This window comes from Aquila chrysaetos, chromosome 3 (genome assembly GCF_900496995.4).
Source record: "Aquila chrysaetos chrysaetos chromosome 3, bAquChr1.4, whole genome shotgun sequence".
Classification (NCBI taxonomy): domain Eukaryota; kingdom Metazoa; phylum Chordata; class Aves; order Accipitriformes; family Accipitridae; genus Aquila; species Aquila chrysaetos.
Genome location: NC_044006.1, coordinates 13,437,492 through 13,457,958, shown reverse-complemented (window position 1 = coordinate 13,457,958; position 20,467 = coordinate 13,437,492). Strand labels below are relative to the sequence as shown.

Sequence of the window (20,467 nt, the reverse complement as noted above, 5' to 3'; positions counted from 1 at the left end):
TCTGCATGCAGTCAAGTGCTGGGGTACAGCCACTCCCAGGCACAGCATAACACCAGCACCCCCTCCCTGCTCTCCTCACCCTCCTCCCCGCCACTCCCTTACATACAGGACAGAGAGGGAAACACATCAATATATGCACTTTAATATAAACCATGTCATATTTCTGACAACTTCAGCATGTACAAGATAAAGTCTGATAATAAAAAAAAATTGTTCCAGCACAAGCTTTGCAACAGTGTGAGCATCACACAACTTTGAGAGGCCCTTGTTTATCCCTGTGTTGCAGTTAGAAGGTCTTAGCCCCCTTTCTCCTCTCCACAGCAAAAGAACAAAACTACTTTAAAAAAAAGAAAGTGGGAAGTGACATTCAATGAGTACATCAGCCTTTAAATTAAGGCAGAATAAAGAACTGTTCTACACCAGTGACAGGCATTTTCAGTCGGGCGCTGGAGCCTGGAGGACCGCTGCTGCCCTCCCCGTCCTGCGTGGGGGGGCTCAGCACTGCTGGCCACCCCAGCGCAGGGTGCGGAGCTGGGCTCGGGCTCCCCTCGCTGCGTGCCCTCCTGTGCCCCATGGCGCTCCGGATCGTGCTTGTTGCAGTAGTGTTGGTGTGCCTCAAGCAAGTCAAGCACATGCTGTGAATAGACACCCCCCACCCCACCCTGCTCAGGGTTTGGCCATAAGGTTATTTTTATTTTTCCAGGCAACTCAGCCTCTTCCCCACCCATTTTTATCTGGGATTTTCCTCCCACACACTGGCTCCTCCATAACAGCCTCCTTATTGCTTCAGCAGCATCCCAATCCTGGACCAGAGAGATACACGATCCACTCACCTTGGGGAGGGAATACCTGGCATGAAAGGCCACAGCGCAGTTCAGGATTTACAGACCTGCAGCCGCCTGTGGAACAATAACTGATGAACAGTTCCTCTGCCCAGCTCGGTCCAGGACAAATGGCTTAAGTGGCACAGTCCACTTAAAAGGAGGAAGCCACTGCTCTTGGTAGTGTGAAGAGTTTCCCTCTCTATTGGGGGGGCAAAGCAGTTGTTCAGAGCTGGGCAGAGTTAGTGCCACAAAAAAAGAAAAAAAAAGAGAAAAGAAAAAGAGTGGCCCATTACAGGGACATGGCTGTTCATGTGAATGGTGGTACATACCTCAACCATAAATACAACCACAGCGTGAATACAATTCTGTCAAGTAGCACAAGACACTCGGAGGGGGGGATCATAATAATCAGTATCCCACTTTCCCTGCCAGGGGAACAGTCATTTAGAGGGAAATCCACCAAACAGCAAAAGTTAAGAGCTCTGTTCCATCCCAGGCAGTTAGTATATTAGTCCCAATTTCCTTAAACCATGAGCAAAGGACAGTACCAATCCTTTATAAAAAAAAAAAAAAAAAACAAAAAAACAACCAAACACACACACAATCACCCAACTAAAAAACAAACAAAAAAAAACAAAACAAAAAACCACCAAACATAAAACCCAATCAGTTAAAATCTGGCTTCTCAAAGCCTTTATAAAACCTAGATGCCCTCTTCAGTTGGTGCATAAGAAAATCCTAAAAATGCATCCGAGGCACTGGAGCTGCTGGCTGCTAGGTCAGGTGTGTGAGTGATGGAGGTGGAGATCGCTTCTTGGGTGAACTCTGGATCAAAATGTCGCAGATCAGCTGGACCAGCCTAAGCCAAGGAACAGAGACATGCATAGTCATTTCAAGTGAGCAGACCCCAAACAACCACTTGTGTTCAGACAGTAACACAGCTGCTCTTCCAAAAGCACCGTCACCACTCACTGCATTTGCAGTCCCTAACCTGCAATTCAGCATCCCTCAGTGTCAGCATAAGACACCTGGAGACGATTCCTTTTGTACCACTATACAACAGATAGCAACAGAAATACCCACTTACCACATTGGGGTTGAATGGAGGAGTAATCCTCTTGTGGTACAAGTCATCCCAGTTTATTGGGCTGAAGAATACATGGTTCTTTATCTCAAGCTGCATAGAAAGCAGTGGGGAAAAAAAGTCAGTCTTCTGCCAACCCTCCTTTTCCAGCACCTGCCAGCTTGTTTCACAGCATTAAGTAGTTGAAGCAAGACTTGGAGCTACCACATATCCATGTAGGGGCCACATAGCAAATCCTTAGTACAGCAGGGTCATGGTCCAGTAACCCCTTGAAGGGAGATGACACCATCACACACTGGTGTCCTAGCTTGCCACCACACCTTGAATCATAGTGTTTCCCTTTGGAAATCCAAGTCAACCCCATATGCCCCTTTTAGGGGGCTGGAGAGACTTAAGTGTACATCAAAAGATTTTCCCAAGGCAGTGCTGTTATCATGAAAGAAAGGCTCAGAACAGAAAGGTTTCCTATCCATCCTCCCTCCTGATCCTAATGGAGGCAACCTACAAAGTCTGTCTTGGCACCCAGCCTCCTCTTCTGGTCCTTGTGGAGAAGTCCCTGGAGGATGTCACAAGCTGCCACAGTCTTGCTTCCTTGGATCTGGAGTGGCTTGTGCAGAATGTTGTCATACATCTGAGACACATCCCGGCTGTAAAAAGGAGGCTAATTTGAAAGAGAGGAGAAGCGGGCAGGTAAAACATGAGCTACCACAAGGAACCACACATCTCAGGTCAAAATGAGTCCTGCAGCAAGTAGATGAAGGAGACCTGCCATATCTCAAATATCAAACAGATATCTCTGTTCAAAGGGCAATGGTATGATTGAAGCAGGTCATCCAATTCAAGATTCAGTTGTCTGTGTCAGGTACCATGTGAACACCAGACCAACCTCACATCACAACTTTCAAAAAGAAACTCTCCACCATGTAGCATAAAACAGCTTCCAAACTTACCAGTCCAAACAGCATCTCATAGAGGACAGCTCCTAGGCACCACCAGTCTACTGTCCTGTCATACGGCTGCTTCTTTAGCACCTCAGGAGCCAAGTACTGGGAAGAATCAGAAGTAAATATTTGAGTCAAATTATAAAGGAAGGACTTTGTCCTCATAAGTACACAAACCTGGCTGCAGTTCAAACTGAGCAAATGCATTAGGAAGGACACAGATGTGTTTCCTACTATGCTTTGATAGACTTTCCACTTACTTTAGAGCAATAGGTTTGAGAGACACCTACTAAAACCCCCAAAGTGTTTTTCAGGGCTACAGAAGGTTCTCTTCCTATATAGGACTTCTACAAGAATTTGCCACCCACCACAACTCAACCAGCAAACCTGTCCTGCACTGACACATTACACCTCTAAGAGGCTCCTGTGGTTTTGAGAAAGCTGCAGTTTTCAGTCCCAGTAAGTCTGTCTAAAGCAGCAAAACTGCTAATAACCACGACCAAGCAGCAACAGGGAAGAATTCAAGTGGCCTGCAGAACAAGCAGCACACCGAGTCTGGTCTCTCAGGATTATCTCTGTGTACTATCAGGCTCCCTGCCTAGGGCAGGGAAAAAAAAAAAAAACAACAAAAAAAACCAAAAAAAACCACACCACACACACAAAAAACCCCAAACCAACACACATTAAAAACCACAAACCTAAGCTCAAACATCCCTGCTTGGTTCATGCTGTACTATTGCGTAAATGGGTCCCCACTGAAAGCAGAGGGCACCCACCAGGAAATTCCTGCCCACTTCTGAGCTTGAATACTGAAAGGTACCTTGTTTACAGACCCTTCTTCAAGCTGTCTCAGGAAGGGCAACAGGACAGGTGTATTACCTAGGCCAAAGTGCTACCAAAATCCCCAGCTCAGTAAGAAGCAGGAAAAAAGCCTCCAAGAAGCCAAACTGGAGGTAGGTTTTAGCAAAACCTAGTTGAGGGTGCACTGGAGAAAAGGCATTCCCTCCCCTCTGAACAGTGTTCACTTTCCAGAGGAGAGCCTGGTCCTCTCCTCCACACAGGGTGTTTTGCAGCTCCTGCTTAGCAAGGACATGCAGAAGAGTGGAGCAAGGTCCTGTGTATGTCAGTACCAGCAGGCTCCTTGTTCTGCAGCTCCAGGGTGTTAGAGCAGGTAAACAGCCTGCTCACAGGCTTGCTCATGGGCTCCCAGGGTCAAGGTTGTCTCCACAGCCACCTGGAGCAGGCCCAGTTTCACAAGAGTGGCCATTTCCGAATGCAGGGATCCCTGCCCCTGATAGCACAGCAAATTTAGAGTACTAATCAGCTGTTATAGTTAACACTGTCTCTGCTGAGTAGAAAAGACCTTATCTGAACTCCAGCTTCAGGCTGACAACCTCAAAGAGCCCAAGGTGGTCTAATTCACAGAGCCCATATTTTGAGATGTGAACACCCACACAAGTCTGAGACCCAGAGTAGCAAGTCTCCAAAGGCTTTCAGCCCCCAGGTCACAGTGAAACCCCAGCACATGCTGTACCTCAGGAGTGCCGCAAAAAGTAGAAGTTGTCTCCTCTTGCTCCATTCCTTCTTTGCAGAGTCCAAAGTCTGTCAATACTATGTGTCCCTACAGAAGAGAGACATTTCAGCTTGGCCCACTCTTTCTAGAGAAGAGAGGATTTCCAAGCATTGGCCTTCATATTGCACCTCATGTATGTTTTAGTTCCCCACTGCTCATGTGCTTCCCCTCCCTCACCTTCTGGACATCCTATAGTACAAGTACAGGAGCCCATAGAGAAAGTAGAGCCTAGATTATTTTTTTTTTTAAATTTGTCTACAACTCTATAGCTATGCAGAGATCCAGCACTGCTGTGCTTTGCCACTGCTTTATCCCAGAGTCAGTTTAGCAGTCACCACCAGAGTAGCAGCAGCTACTTGCTCTTAGCACCCATGATCCCTGCCCCCAAGTTAAGTCCCAGCTCTTGGGAGCGAGCTGAGAGGGCCCCAAGTGTGCAGTTCTGCAGAGGGCAAGCTCACTCACTCTTGCAGGATCTGCACAGAAATGCAGTGGTACATACATACAAAATCCATACAATGAAATAAGCTATAGCCACCCAGCTTGCAGAACCATAGTCCTCTGTTTATGATTCTGATGCTTTAAAACCAGAAGGCAGGCAGCATGAGCTGTGAATATACCTGGCAATCCAGGAGAATGTTCTCAGGTTTTAAGTCCCTGCAAGACAAAAAATGCTGTTTGAGCACATTTGGCCAGATATTTAGAAAAGCCAGACCTGAAACAGCATCAGCTAAGAACAGGAGCTAACAAGATTTCCCAGTCCAGTTCACCAAGACCTTCCCAAAGCACGTATTCCCACCACTGTTGTGTATCAACATACACACATGCAAACATAAAAAGACTGCTGTCATACAGGATCAGGTATAAGCCTGCATTTCCCTACATATCTATGCATAAATTGTTGCTGAGAGAGAATTCCTTACTTATTGAGCCAGGTTTATTTTAGATCTTTACACTTAACCACTCTCTCTCCTTCCCACTATCAGGCTGGGAGTATTTATTGCCCATCAGGCCCCATGCAGACACCATCCCTCTTGCAGGATAAAGTACCAGCAGCACACTGTCTTGTCTGGGGTAGGAGATTCTTCAGCTACTGCAGTCCTGCATTTTGCAGGGCCCCAGCGAAGCCCTTTTCTCCCCCAGCACTGCACACAGCCTGGCTGGGCAGACTTGGTGCCCCTGCTCTCCCCAGCAGGAGATGTGCCTTACCTGTAAATGATGTTTAAGGAATGCAGGTACCCAATTGCACTCGCAACTTCTGCAGCATAGAATCGGGCCCGGGGTTCACGGAAACAGCGCTCCCTTTGCAAGTGGAAGAACAGCTACAGGCAGATGAGAGGGTTGATCATTTCTTCTCTAAAAAAACCTGAAGGATATCTGGAGCAAGCCTGAAAGCCAGCTACTCAAGTGAAAACTGGTTTGCAGCAAGTAGCACATAAACAGCACCAAATAAGCCCAAACCAAGTGACTTTAAGCAATCTAAACACCTTTCTAGAAATCACTTCATTTGTCCTCCTTTTACGTCACCACCTCACTTAAGAATTCATTCCCCCCAAAACAGTCATCTGCTGATGTAGTAAGCTTCCTAGCTTGCTACAACTCACAGGCCAATCATAGTAGTAGTATGGCCATGAGAAGTGGTACATGCACAGCTGAACCCAGTAAGACCCCCAATATGAATTCTATTTGGGCAAGACATCCATGTTAACAATATCTCCCAGCCAGTTTCAGATAGCACAGAAAAAGACAGCTGCAAAAAAAGTAAGCTTCTGGAGGACAGAAAAAGAAATCTAGCATACTGCAATGGCATCACCCAAGCAGTAGACTAGGATCCAGAGCTGGCCCACAATTAGGTTTTGCCAAAATCAGTATTTCCCATATTCCCCATAGGATTTTAAAACACCCCTAACACATGCTTTTCTCAGTATCCTTGCCGTAGGAATCATCTGACTCAGGTCATAGCCAGCAAGATCTTCACTCAATTTACAGGTGAGATAGCATGCCAGCTACTCCTGGCTGGTCCTTGCCAGCAGACAAAGCAACATTATACTTCAACATCATTATCTTCTGATCAGAAACGTTTTTACACAATAAAGCAGCATGTTTGGGAAGGACCAAACAGAAGGTTAAAATAAAGCCTGTAAGTACACTCACCTCTCCTCCATTTACATAGTCAAGCACAAAGTAAAGCTTCTCTGAGGTCTGGAAGGAGTAATGGAGTCCCACAAGGAAGGGGTGCTTGACATTTTTCAGGAGCACGTTGCGTTCTGCCATGATGTGGTTTTGCTATGAAAAAGCAGACAAGACGTTAGAGTTTCAGGCAAGGGTCCAGTGCAGTCTGCCATAGGGGCTCACTGCTGTTTTCAAAACAGGTGGGAGCTGGGAGCCCAAGAGGGTCATCTCCAGCCCCAGGAAGGGAACCACTCTCTCTTTTCTGACCTGATTCATCTCAGTTCTTCTCCATGTTCCCATGGCACAGAGAAATCCATGTTTAACATGTGAGTTGTCTACATGGATGCCAGCCACAAGACACCTCAATTGCATTACCAGGATAGCTTATACACTGACCACTATTTGCAGAAGTGGCCAAGGAGAGCAGACATACCTCCTTTTTCTTTAGGATGGTTTTCTTATGCAAGACTTTCACTGCATAAAAAGTCCCATCACACTTGCGTTTGGCCAGGAGAACCTGCAACAGAAGGTCCTGGTCACAGGTTTCAGCCTCACCTTCTGCCATTTGGCTAGTGTTTCCTCATTAGCTCACTCTTGTGAGTGATTATACACAGAGTGCAGCTTCAGAGGGTCAGGTACAAAGTTTTAAAGACCAAGCTCCAGCGCTCTGACTTCCCAGCACTTTCTCATTGCCAGAAAAAAAAGCACACAACATCTCCACATACATCTCTTACACACCCAATAGAAAACAGTTTTGGAACATTTGGCAACAATCCCATTTAAAGTGGATTCTAGCTATCTCACAAGGTACAGATTTGCCTGGAGATCTTTTACTAGCTGAACAACTCTGAAGCTTATTTTGAATCAAGTACTGCTCCTCACCACCCTGAGCATAAAACACCTCACACTTCTGTCCTTAGAGAGGATGCAGGAGAGCTCAGAGTAAGAATGGACAATGAAAACCCTACCTCAGGTCTCATCTGGCCTCAGTCCCACTCAGGCCAAACTCCTCAGGAGAGGTACAAGCAAAAGACACAGCTAGAAACTCCTTCAGCAAGAAAATCTCTTTCCAAGATGCCTCTAAAGCTACAGCCCACCTGTACAAACCCACTTACTTTTCCAAAGCTTCCTTTGCCAATAACCTTCAGGAAGTCAAAGTCTGTTGGCTTGGCACTGTTGGGCAAGAATGAAACAAGTTAATGTTTCTGGGAGAGAAACGTGCAACAGCAACACTACCATCAAATCAGAGTTCCTTCTTGGAAACACCAGTGTTTGTGAAAGGGATTAAAGGGCACTGGACAGGTGACCCTCACTCCCAGCAAACAGCAGACTCCCACTGTGTATGTCAGTGCACCCAGCAGAGGATGAGCAATCCCTCAGCAACCCACCTGCTGAACACACCAGCAGGTGAAAGCAGCTGTCAGGACCAAGTAGCACCTTTGCAGGGGAAACAGTTTATCCCTATTTCTAGAGAAAGATAGTCAGGGAGCCAGCAGTGACAAGGAAGATCTTCCCTTACTACCTCTCAAGAGACATGGGACAAGAGGCTGCAGACATGGACAGGAGAGGATGATTATGATAACAGGGACCAGCTATAGCTGAATGTCTTGAAAGCTGGTGCATCAGTGATACACATGGTATTAAAGACCAAGTAAAGTAATTGTTAGGACTCTTGCAGACACCACCCACACGAGACACAGAGACCAACTGCCTTCCCCTGCGAGATCTCTTCACTGCATGCACCATACCCTACCTGGCTTTTGCAGGGAGCTTACTTTGGGTTAGCAGAAGGTCCAAGGTTGATGTTGTCAGTTGGTGTTGGAGGCTAGAGAGAATAACAATAATATTAGTCACAAGGACCATTCTGCAGGTTGTGCTTTCCTTTCCTCAATACAGCATCACTTGCACAGAGCCACTGATAAACACCCATCAGCAAGAGACACAATGGATGCTTTGGCAAACTTTTAAGTGATGGGGAAAGGGAGAACAGAGCTATGCACTAAAGTAATATTATCCCCAAGCTGGAGTCTGTACTAAGCTACTCTGTGCTGAAGTCCTCATCCCATACTTGCACAAAGAAAAAGTACTAAGCGACTGCTTGGCTCCTGACTTGACGCTTTCAAGACCTGCTGTGCTGCCACACTGCATGGCTCAGTTGCTCACTGCAGCACCAAGACAATGAGGTGCTACGCAAGAAGCCCTGTGCACAGCTCTGAGACAGAGGAGCATTCCTGCAGGAGGACATCAGCATCCCTCCCAAACCCTGCAGCCCTCTGCCCACTCCCATTAAGCCCCAAAACTGCCAAGTCTGGAGCCTTGGAAGTGGCCTTACGCATACACATCACCACAGAGGTGTAGCCTCCCTCTTCCCAATGACAAGGAGGTACATACACACACACGGTCTTCATCCCCTTCCTGCTCCTCAGGAGTCTTCCCCTCCCCAGACTCTGGGAGCATTATGCCTGTCCAAAAGGCTATATAGGGCCTCTCTGCTCTCCTTTTTCTCCACCCAGCATCACTCACAGGGACAAGGCAGCAGTAAGACTCCTAGCAGGCTAACACAGGCTCTCCTCCTTGCTTTTCTCCTACAGGCACCAACCCTCTCTCCATCCCAAAGGTGAGGGCTTGCTGGCTCAGAGCCATGATCTCACCTGGGTGCTTTTGTCCGGGCTCCGGGAACGATCCATTAAAAAAGCAACTCGTTCAGCACTTGGGAAAAGAAGAGCAAGCCAGTATTGAAAACAGAATCCAAGAGAAACACAGCTTCGCACCATGAACTTGCCAGGCACCAGCGCAGACCCCAGTGTGTGCTCCCCTCTGTCATAGGAGACCTCAGCTGAGTTCCCCAGCTACCTCCTCGGTCACACTGCTAATTCCAGGGGGTGAGGGTACACAGGCTCTGGGGGAGGCAGGGGACAGTGGGTGCATGCTGACAGGAGATGGGGGGGGGAGGGGGGGAAGGTTCCTAGGCGCACAAGTGATTTGAACAAGCACAAGCAAATTAAATGCCAGTTAGCCTTTGATTTGCAATAGCAGAAACTGGTCAGGGCACCAACATATCAAGACCAGCACAGCCCCAGCAGCAACAGAGCATCAGGGCCAGACAATGTTGCAGCCCTCCCAGCCATGGCCAGACCCCTCTCGAGGCAGATGCAGCCCCCACTGCACCCAGCCCTGCAACCCAATGAATGTCCCCATAGGGCAGCCAGGAGAGTCCAGCTGGGTCTGACCACCACATGCCATCTGGGCTGGCAGCAGCTAGAGGCCATTCCCCCAGGGCAGGGCAGACCAGGGCAGTTTGGGGCTGTTGACATTGCAGGGAAGAGGGGCTGGCCACAGCAGCCAGGGCTGGCTCAGTGAGCAGAGGCATTGAAGCACAGGGCTCTCATCTACCCAGTGCAGCTGCTGCTGGGGCTGGAGAAGGTGGACTTGAACAGCACTTGGTTCAGATCCAACCTGCTCATTCATTACTGGGGAAGGATGGGTCCTGCCACCCCAGGGATTCCTCCCTTTGGTTTCAAGGGTTCCCCCATGCTCCTTGCAAAAGCTGGGATTAAAGAGATAACAGAAGGAAAAAAAAAAAAGCAGCTCTTACCTTGTCCCCTGCCCCCAGAGGTCTTTGTCCATTCCCCCTCAGCCCCACCAAGCTCTCATACACCACAGGGAGGCTCCGAAGGCTCTCATCCCCTCAGCCACCCTCCACCCTGCCTCTTTAAAAAAGGGGGCCCGAAGCTCCCACCAGCCTCCACCACATCTCACCTGTGGGTGCTCCCCCTCTCCGCCCCCATGCACTGCCAGGCACAGACCCACAGCCATCCCAGAGCCCCCCTTCTCCACGGCCGGGCTGACCATGGCAGGAGATGCCGGACGGCAGCGGGTGCTGGCGGCTGTCCCCGGGACTGCCCACATCTGGCCGGTGCCAGCCAGCTCCATTCACCACCGAGCCAGCGCAGGGGTTATCAGGCTGAGCTTTTAAAGGGCTCTCATCCCACTGGGAGGTTTTCGTACTCACTATGAGCAGAGCCTGGAGCCGGAGGCCTTGATGGTTTGTCCTATCCTCTCACGGCCGTGCTTGATGAGTTCTGTGAGGAAAGTTGGAGCACTGAAGCCGATCAGCTGGCAGTGTGAGCACAAGTGCACAGAGGCACGTTTGTTCTTCACCGACCTTGCTCTTCTCTCCACAGCCGCCCTCCTCCCCCTTCCACCCACGTACCAAAATAACCAGGAAATTATAGGAACCAGGACAACTCCCCTCCCAGCCCTGCCAGGAGCCCTCAATAGCTCATAGGACAGGGATAAGTGCCACAAAACAGATGCCCTCTCCCATGGCAGAGGGGACTCAGGCTAAAGCACCACTGTCAAGCCTCCCTGAGCCACCCCAGTCCCCAGGAGGGATAAGGGGAGTGCTTACAAGGACTATGTTGTACTGGGATACGTCACACACTTGGCACATCCACTGCCCCTTTCATTCAGGGCTCTGCGAGTAATTGGGGACATGAATGAAACCTTTCAGGCCCCTGCAGGAGGTAAGCCAGCACACACACGTTGCAGCAAGTTAAGTGACTTGCCCAAGGACATGCAGCCAGTGCCAGAAGCTGGGATTCCCACCACAGAGCATCTCTGCTGCTCAGCTGTACAGGCAGTTGCCAGCACCCATCATCATCACCTCTCCCTTCACAGAGCCTGCTCCCTACTGCCCAGGCTGAGCAAGAGAAAAGCCTGAGAAGTACAGCCTGTATGGAGGAGTTGCTTATTTTACTTAGGAGTAGGTAACATATTTCAAGACTCAAGTTTTACTCCCTGACTCTGCCCTAGTTTTGCTACTGGAGGGAAAGAAAGAATCAAAATATTCACAGAAACACATACTTCCCTTCTGCCCCCCCCCCCCCCCCCCCCAAAAAAAAAATGGGCCTTTGTAGACACAAGCAAGTTGTCATCCTGGAATAGCTCTTCTACAGACCAAGGAATAGGCAGCACCAACTGCCAGAGCCCATCTCCCCAGGCAAGGGGTTTGCAGGACAACAACAAGTTTTGAGGTAAACACAAGCCCGATTACAGAGCCCTTCCTGCACGGGTCTTAGGATCTGCCAGATGGAAGGACCTGCATGCTCCAGAAAGCCACTGAACCGGCCACCACCGGCAGTTCTGGGATCTGGGTGCAGATCTGATGAGGAGCCAAAAAAAACCCAGGCTGTGGTTTTAGAGTTTCTGAATGGATAAGAAAGGGAAAGCAGGAATTTAAAGAAAACCCCACAAACCATTCAGTGAGTGAGCTTACAACATCAGGCTGGGCTGAGACCCTGACCTTGTCTGATACGTTGCCCTGCAGCAGGTACAAGAGCTTGTCCCAGCAGGCACCCACCAGTAGGGACAGCATGCAGGCAGCACCCAGACAGATCAATCCCCATCTCCTCCCACTGGGCAGAGTCCTTATTTCTCTGACAGTCTGGCTCTCCCTGGCTCACCGAGGTCTACTGAAGGTCATCCAACACCTGCCTTGGGGCTGCATCTGTCCCACAGCCTGCTAGACAGGCTGGCCAGATACCGTGGTTGCAAGCAGAGGGACATCAGCCCTGCTGTCTCCAAGCAGGCAACGCTCACTCAAAGCTCAGTGCCAGGGAGGAGATCTGCACAGCGGATGGCCAGGGGCACGCAGGTGTGTGTGGAACAAGCGCCAGGCTGCAAATGGCAGCAGTAGGTAGAGTGAGGGCTCCCACCCCCTGCTCAGGAGCCTCTTCCCAGAGCAACCCAACCAAGCCCACACAGTTTAACACCTCGCTCCCACTCCATACATGTAGCTCCATCAGGCAATGCAGCCTGTTCCCTCCAAATCTGAACCCCCACGAGCTTGGTTTGGCTTGGTTTTGGCCATAGGGTCAGCTTGCTGCCACTGACACTGTTCTGATCCCAGATGCAGGGGGAAAATAATGACATGTCACAGCTTAGGCATCTTGGGGAGCATGTGGGCAAGCCACGGAAACACATCCATCTGCCTTGGAGGTATTTGCTGGCAGCACAGGATGCAGGACAAGTTCCCAACTTGCTGAGGGGCTTGGAAAAGGCTGCTTTAGCAAGGTCTCCACAACCTACAGCTAGGCAGGGGCATCACTGCTGAGCAGAGGCTGCACAGCTCTTCCAGGGCCACAGCCTGGCAAGCCTGCTCATGCTTCCCTCCACGAGCCCCATTCTGCTCCACTGCTTCTTTGCTAGAAGTGAAGCTACTCAACAAGTCCCTGCTGACCAACAGCAGTGTTTTCCAACAAACCTATTTCATTAAATGTACTTGCTCTGAGGCAAGAGTCTCTCTTCCTGCAGTGAAGTACCACACACATTTTTAGGATAGGCATATCCCCATCCTGTATCACTTCCTATTCAGGCTCAGAGCCACCTTCCCCAGCCTGAGTCCACCTTCAAAGCCGGGTTAGTTTCTGGTTTAAATCTCCTGAGCAGTCAAACAGGCTTTTCCTTATCACTAACAAACCCTACTTCCCCTAAAGCACAAAGATTTCGTGAGCGCACACATGCTCAACAACAGAATCAGAAATAGGTCATGAAAATACGCTGGAATCCTTGGTTATACATGCCCAGCTGCATCCCTCCTTGTGCCTGCTGGGGCAGCAGGGATGCTCCAGGCATGGCCAGGGCCACAGAGAGCATTAGCAAGTCTAGGAGTTTCCCGATATGATGTGACTATTACACACCAGGGACACAAACCACTACACCCCACACCCCCCTTAAAGACCATTTCACCCCAACACCTGGGCCAGAGGCATCCCCCAGGCAGTAGGCACCCACTCACACAACATAAAGCTGCTACTTACAAGTTGGAGCAGTTACTGCAGCTAAATCTCCCCCCACCAAACATCCCTCAGTAACATACGTTTTCTTCCCAGCACAGCACAAGCAGCTCCCTCTTCCTTCAACAGTTCTGCCAGCAGTGACCCACATTCCCATGCTAGCCCAGCGTTATTTGCTACAAACACATTACTAATGCAACGCGTACCTTGCACGGAGAAGCAACATCATAGACTCGTCATCTGCAAGCTGCCTCCCACCCTCTTCCCTGATGTCACTGCTCTCGGCATCGTTTCCTACCTAACCTAGATTGCAAACCCCTCCGAGCAAGTCCCTCGTCCTCTCCCGCTCTGAGAAGGGCTAGTTGCCAGCCTGGAGAGGCAAGGAGGCCTGGCAGGCTGTCACTGGGACAGCAGGCAATGTTTTGGAAGAAGCACACGGTTTCGAGGGGCAGGGTTGAGAGAGGGGCACCTAAGGCAGCCCACAGCTTTCATCCAGCACAGGGGCCGCATGCAGCGTAAGGGGGAGATGCCCCAGATTCAGCTCAGAGAAGGAGCACAGGGGGAGGTGGGAAGGAGGACTCCTGCAAACACACGCTTTTACTAGCAAAAGAAAAAGCTCAAGCTTTCCCCTGCTACAGATCTAAGAGATAGCTCCAGGCCAGCACTGAGCTCCACTTTCATTCCCATTGAGGCACTACAGCACACAGCAAGTCCAGGAAGAGGTTAGGAAAGACTTTAAAGGACTTCTTCACTTGGGGAAGCTTTCTTAGCTGCCCTCTGCAGAGCTCCTACCTGACTTGTCCAATTTTCTCTTGTGGATCCTTTCCCCTACACCCCAGGGACACTGCAAACCAGAGCAGGAACCCCACCTAAGCAGCCCTGGCTCTGAGCAAGCTGGAGTCCACAGACAAACAACCCTCCACATTTTAGAGGAAAAACTACATGCAAAGCTGGAAGAAAACAGCAGGTGGCTAAAGCTTGCAGCATTTTGCAAAAAAAATAATCCCATGAAAATAGAGAACAAAGCATCAAACACACCTGGGAGCACATCTACCGGCAGAGGCTGTGTCCTGAAGCATGGGAAGCAGTCCACAGCAGGCAAGCACAGAGACCCCTCATTCCCCACACTTCCCATCCTTGCGCTAGTCTGCCCTGCTACTGGCTGCTCCGGCAGACCAGAAGCCCAAGGCTCTTTCCTAAAACTCAGAGGAGAATAGCTTTGTTTCCTGTAGCAGTTCATTTAGCCCATAAACACCCCCACCCCCTCAGGGTGACCATGCTACTACTACCAGCTCACTGCAGCCCTTTAAAGAGAGCAGGAAAAGCTGATCAGCTGCAAAAAATCAAGAGACACCTGCTAGATATACCCAAGGAATGAGAATTTAGGTGTGGGCAGTAGTTTTGGATGAGGAGGGTGGGGTGCAGGTGGTGGCTAGAAGCAAATTGCATCCCAGCAGGCATCTCAGGTGTACAGAACAATGTTTTACATGTTAGTAAGCTGGCAATTTGTCCACTGTCCTGTGGTTTGGAGGAAGGTCAAAACTGTCATTTAGTTCAGGTCAAACCCAGAAGAAGCTGCTCCTTCCAGTGTCCTCCACTGACCCAGGCTGCAGCCCAGGGTAGCCAGACTGGCGCTTTGCAGCAGTATTAAATGCAAACATAAACACACATGGAGGGGAAAACCTGATGTCGGAGGCACACGGTGATTTGACAGAACAGAGACTAAGCTCTGAGCAAAAGGAGACATTGGAGAAGGGCCGGTGTCTTCTCTCTCTCTTTGTTAAAAATAAAGCAGTTGTTTTTTGCTCCTATGGTAGTTTCCTAGAAAATCTCCCTGCATTCAGCTGCAGCAGGAGAAAAGCCACCTTATAGAGCAAGTTAAGTGGTGGGTGCAAGGTGGTAAAGGCAGAGGTCTGGGCAGCCTTCCCTGGGGAGAGCAGAGGGGCTGGTTGCCATGGGACAGGTCCCTAACCCCAAACTACAGCTACCAGGAGAAAATAATCTGAAACATCTGATGTGCTCATTGCCATGTGTAACAAGAGAGGGGAAGCAGCATGTTGCTTGAAATATCGTTCTCTCTCAGGTCAAAGCCTGAGTATTTTGCTCAGCCAACATCCTCAAGCTATTAGCATCATCAGCTTTTAAAAATATCTCCTATCATGTTTTTATTTTCTCCAGTTTTGCCTCTACTTGCATTGAAATGGTCAAGCTTCAGAATACTTTCAGCAGCTAACTTACATTTTCAAATCAGTATCTTCTGCTTTTGTTTCTTTCAATAAAAACCTTGGTATTATCAACAAAATCTACTTGATTTTCTTTTCCACAGAAAGGCATCTTTAATTAAAAATCCATTTTCTATCTAAAGAAGAGAAAGCAGAAGGATCCTGGAAGGAAAAGTTTTTACCAGCTAGAATGCATAAAATATCTAATCTGGAGTGAGGCCAGTAATGATAATAGACACTGATGGACAAAGCAATGGTTGGGTTGGTTTTGTCCATTGCGTCCCCTCCATTTGTAAGGGTTGCTAACACTCAAGGGCTGGGCACACACTGGGTGTAACCCAGGGTCAGGTGTGCGATGTGAAGCTGCTGCCCCCCTTGCACAGAACCACCTCCTGGGCCCCCCACGGGTCCCATAGGAGCTGGGATCCCTGCAGCCCTTGCTGGGAAGGGTTAGCCCCGTCTGTCCGTGCCTGCGAGGCTGGGCTGTGGCCCGAGCCAGGCTGGAGCCAGGCTGGAAGGCATGCAGTGGGGCTCTGCCCTCTGCCAGCTGCTCCGCAACCCAGTGTCGGTGGGAGACCTCCATGGGGAAGCCTCCTCCACGCCCTCATCATCCCCAGGGGGTTAGTGACACCGTACCAGCCAGGAGCATTACCCTTCGTCTTCCCCAGGGCAGTGGAGGAGGGCTCCATCCAGGCCACGTACATAAAGCCAGCCGAAATAGTTCCCTCTCCTTACGGCTGGGGCTGGAGCTCAGCAAGCGGCACCGGGCGTCCTCAGGAAGCAGAGCACGCAGACGTTTCTCTGGCTGCAAAGGTGAAGGACACAGGAGTAAGAGTAGAAACAAGCCCTCGGGTGCAGTGCTGGCTGCCCGCCAGCCGGGCACGGCTCTGGGATGCAGGGCTGGCTCCCTGAGCCTCGTCTGGCCAGCATCCACCCGGCACTTGGTCTTGTAGCGATCATCGGGGTGTTCTGCCACCGCTCTGGTGTCCCTCTCTTTGCGCTCCTCTCCAAAGAGCTTTGGGACTGGCAGATAGAGGGCACTGGAAGAGAGCTGGGTGGTACTGGTTGACTTGTTTGACTTCTGTACAACAGAAAAAATTTACCCTACAACTGTTAAATTCACAGGTTTCTGCTCTCGGGAAAGGATTTTGTTGTTCGATGCTTTCGAGGAGCTGAGACCCAATCTGTCCTCCCTGTACCCAGGGTGACTACCCTGGCACCGGTGGCTCCCCAGCACAGGAGAAGACATTCCCTGGAAGCACACGGACACATGGACTGCCAGTAAATCCCCAGCATAAGGGCAGGTCCTCACCTGGGGATTCAACATCAGACACCACCAGATGTCCGGGGCAGCTGAAGAGGGCTTTGCCCTGGAGACCCCCATGACTCTCCCTGGAGAGGTGTCCTGGGCAAGCAGTTGTCCCCGTGATGGAGGACATGAGTGGAACACGTAGATGTAAGCAGAGTTAGCCTCCAGCGTGCTGCGCATCCAGGCAACCCTCCTCACGTGCAAGAGGTGAGACTTTCCACCTTGCCCTGCCTGTGTGCACCCACGGCCACGTCCAGCAGCAGCCTGCAGCAGCCCTTGCCCCTTGCCCACGACAGGACACATTAGTGGCGCGCTGAAGGGGTTGCTGGTTGTGGGAGCACTTGCAGGGCACATACGTTTATATAGACATGCAGGCACACATCCCTACAGGTGCTGCAGGCGTGGCCATGCACCCCTTACACCGGGACTGGCCTTGGCCCCTTCCCCTGCCCAGCACCTGCAGGCTCCTAAACAAAATTAAACAATTCTAGTAAAGCCGGAGATGTGCTGGTGTCAGTGTCGGGTTTTGCCAGTGTTGCTGGTCTTCTGTGCAGGGTTGGTGCTTCCCTGACCTCCAGAGAGCACATCTATGCCAGGAAAACCTCTGGCTGGACCTGGGTTCAGAAGTGATGAGCAGCTCTCAAGCAATTTAACCCCTTCTGTGCATGTCTCCTGCCTGGGCTGGACTTGGTCAGACCATGGTGGGAGCAAGCCCTGGCCACAGAAAGGTGATTTTTTTTCAGCTGTGCTGGCACAGCTCAGAGCCTCCAGACGTTGCCTGTGCTTGGAAACATTTTCCTTTTCTCCCCGAGGGAGGAAAGCTGCCTTCACTTCCCCAAGCCCTATAAGAGGTTGAGGGCTGCATGGTCCTCCATGGCTGAGCCTGGTCTTTCCCAGCGGGGCCAGCTCTGGCCAGTGCCGCTCACCCCAGGGAAGCCACATTTGCAGCTTCTCTGGGGCAGGACATGTCCAGTGGACAACAGGTCCAGCCCATTGTCTCTAGATGCAGAGAAGTACCACCCTCTCTCTCTATTATAGTATTTTATATGCCACACATATATGCAATTTTATAGGGAAAGGTATACTATCTTAACCTCCCTATCTAGTAATATCCATAACCATAATCATAAAAGTATCACTGAACTGGAACCACACAGTTCTGAGCAATCAGAATTGCAGGGAAGGGTCCAGATAAGATTAAAACAAATATTTCTCTAGAGAGCACAAAGCAAGTTTCCATTGACCTGCAGTGAAAGGTGACCTAAAATGTTTGGCTACTCAGTTATCTCTGCTGGGTAAGGAATAGGATAGGATAGGATAGGGTAGGAGAGAATATTCTTTAAAAGGTCAGAGTCTATTTCTTCATCTTAAGAGGATTTATGAAAGACTAAATAGACTATTGGTGACCACTGGGGTTCTTTAAATTTTTTTTTTCCCCTCTCTATATTTTTCTGTTAGTGTCAAAAAGCCAGGGCTCTGCCTTAGGCATTGCCCTTGATTTTGCCAAGGAGTCCCACAGGGGTGCTGGGAAGTTTCCCATGTTTTGGTGAAAAGAGCCAAGAGGAGGATCAGGATCAGGTTTATATTCCAAAGGGATCAGGTTTATATTCCAAAGGACAACTAAAGTGGGTTTGAGCAACTTTTGGAACTTTCTGTGCCTCCATTTCCACAAATATGAATGTGGCAGAGTATTACTGATCTCTTGTAAAGCCTTTACATCTTCAGAGGAATAAATGCCTGATCTTACTATTGCCATTAAATTAGTTGGCTGGGACCTTCTTGATCCCAAGTGTTTTTTAACTGCAGGCACAGTCTCAGAATAAATAACACAAAGTTTGAAGCAGCCTGAGTCTAAGTGACCCTTCCTCTCCTGGCTGGCCAGCCTTGTCCTTGGGGAAGGTGCAATTCTCCGGCTTGCTCTCCTTTCCTTTCCTCCCCAGCAGGACTTCAGGACACATTACAGCCTATGTTCTAGAGCCTTTCTTAAAAAAAACAAACAACCATCTTTCGGGGGATGAGCGCCTCTTTTCTCCTGCAGCGCAGTCAGTCTGACACAGAGTGCACACTGAGGGCCATGACCACAGCTCAAGCCCTGAGTGTGACCAGCCTGGCAGGAACAAGGGCAGAGAGGCAGTTTCCCAGCCGGATTGAGCAGGGCTTAGCAGCTTGGAGACGGCTCGGGGAGCTGCACTGCCCGAAACCAGGCCCCTCGCTGCTGGCACAGTGCTGGGTTCATTAGGAAAGCTTGTGGGCAAAGCATCCCTAGGAATGCCTCCCCTCTGCCCTGCTCCATCCCCATCCCGTCCCCGAGAGCTGCCGACTCCAGTTCCACTGCATGGGATGCATGTTTTCACCCCTTTTTATCCACATGCAAAACCTGAGAAGCAACTGGTGCTGGCACAGACTGTCTCCAGCAGAGCTATATATACTAGATCCAGTAGGCAGCCCAGTCCAAACTGGGCCAAGTGCTGCTCAAGGCATTGTCAGGACCTGTGATCCCCTGTGCAAGAGCAGCAGACCTTTGCTGAAATCTGCTGAGCCCATCTCTGTTCCCCTGCTCTGGCACTGAGCAGAAACAGCCGTCCCTCTCCTGCCGGCAAGGGGGTTGGGGATGCCCCGTTAGAGGGATGCCAGACACAGCACCCCTGAGCTTCACCAGGCCCAGCCTGGTCCCAGAGGCACAGCCTGGGACACCACAGCCGAAATGACCAGAAATTTCTGGTGCAAACGTCACCCTTCTGGTGCTGGCTGCAAAATCCCAGTGCATCCCAACCCTCCTTTCCCTGTGCAGGTGGTTCAGGGACATGGGGACACACATGGTCGGTCACCAGCTACCTCTGCTGATCTGCCAGCTCCTGAAATTACCCACGGCCAGAAACACTTGTGACTGATCCCCATGGGAGCTCACCCAGGGAGGTGAGCTGATGTGGGGCTGCGGACACAAGCAGGGTGATGGAAGATCCTGGTGATGGAATTTTCCTGGGGGAGGCACAGTTAATGCAAGAAAACTTTCAACCTATTACAATATTTCCAGGGGGAGCAAGAAGGCTGCTTGTCTCCTCTCTGGATTCCTCCACAGCTGGGAAAAAAACCCCACTGCTAGAACTCAAACCCCCTCCACTTTCAGCTTCTGACCCTGAGCCAGACCCCCGCAGAGCAGCTCTCCCCTGTGCTGGCTGGGTCCCTGGCAGCAAGGGACGAGCCCTTCACAAAAACCTCTGCTTCTCCCAAACGGGTTTAAGTCCTTACTAAGACAAGGGAAAGTCGCAATCATCCCAGAGAAAGTACACTGACATTACCTGCAGAGAGCGAGGTGCGGGGAGCCGGCCTCCTGGGCTCCGGCAGTGGGGCTGGTGGGCACTGCCACGCTCCACCAGCATGTACCGCTCTCCCTCCTGTTGTTTTTATTTTGGTGATTCGGTCTGAAGGTCAAAGGAAAAGTCCGAAGGAGTGGCTTGTGGCAGGAAGTAAATTATTACCCTGCCACTGTTCTCCGAGGGGACTGAGGCACAGGGAGCTGGGGTAGGAGAGGAAAATCCCTCCTTGCG

The 20,467-nt window shown here is 50.3% G+C and overlaps 1 protein-coding gene across 6 annotated transcripts; it reads right to left on the bottom strand.

Moving 5' to 3' along the window:
• Positions 1-126: 126 nt before the first annotated feature.
• SGK2 (serum/glucocorticoid regulated kinase 2) lies at positions 127-20,329 on the bottom strand. Of its 6 annotated transcripts, none has more exons than XM_030010281.2 (15): positions 20,219-20,329; positions 16,263-16,415; positions 10,604-10,673; positions 9,243-9,300; positions 8,367-8,416; positions 7,707-7,764; positions 7,025-7,108; positions 6,574-6,705; positions 5,629-5,741; positions 5,040-5,076; positions 4,384-4,470; positions 2,859-2,954; positions 2,414-2,569; positions 1,912-2,001; positions 127-1,683 (listed from the first exon to the last, which is right to left on the bottom strand). In XM_030010281.2, the coding sequence occupies exons 2-15, from the start codon at positions 16,312-16,314 to the stop codon at positions 1,528-1,530; spliced, it is 1,239 nt and encodes a 412-aa protein (XP_029866141.1). In that variant the 5' UTR covers positions 16,315-16,415; positions 20,219-20,329; the 3' UTR covers positions 127-1,527. The 6 variants fall into 6 exon arrangements, with proteins under 6 accessions (XP_029866141.1, XP_040978626.1, XP_040978627.1 ...); XM_041122692.1 differs by having other exon boundaries at positions 16,313-16,415; positions 20,219-20,327; XM_041122693.1 differs by lacking the exons at positions 16,263-16,415; positions 20,219-20,329 and adding an exon at positions 14,427-14,973.
• Between the last annotated feature and the right edge of the window lie 138 nt (positions 20,330-20,467).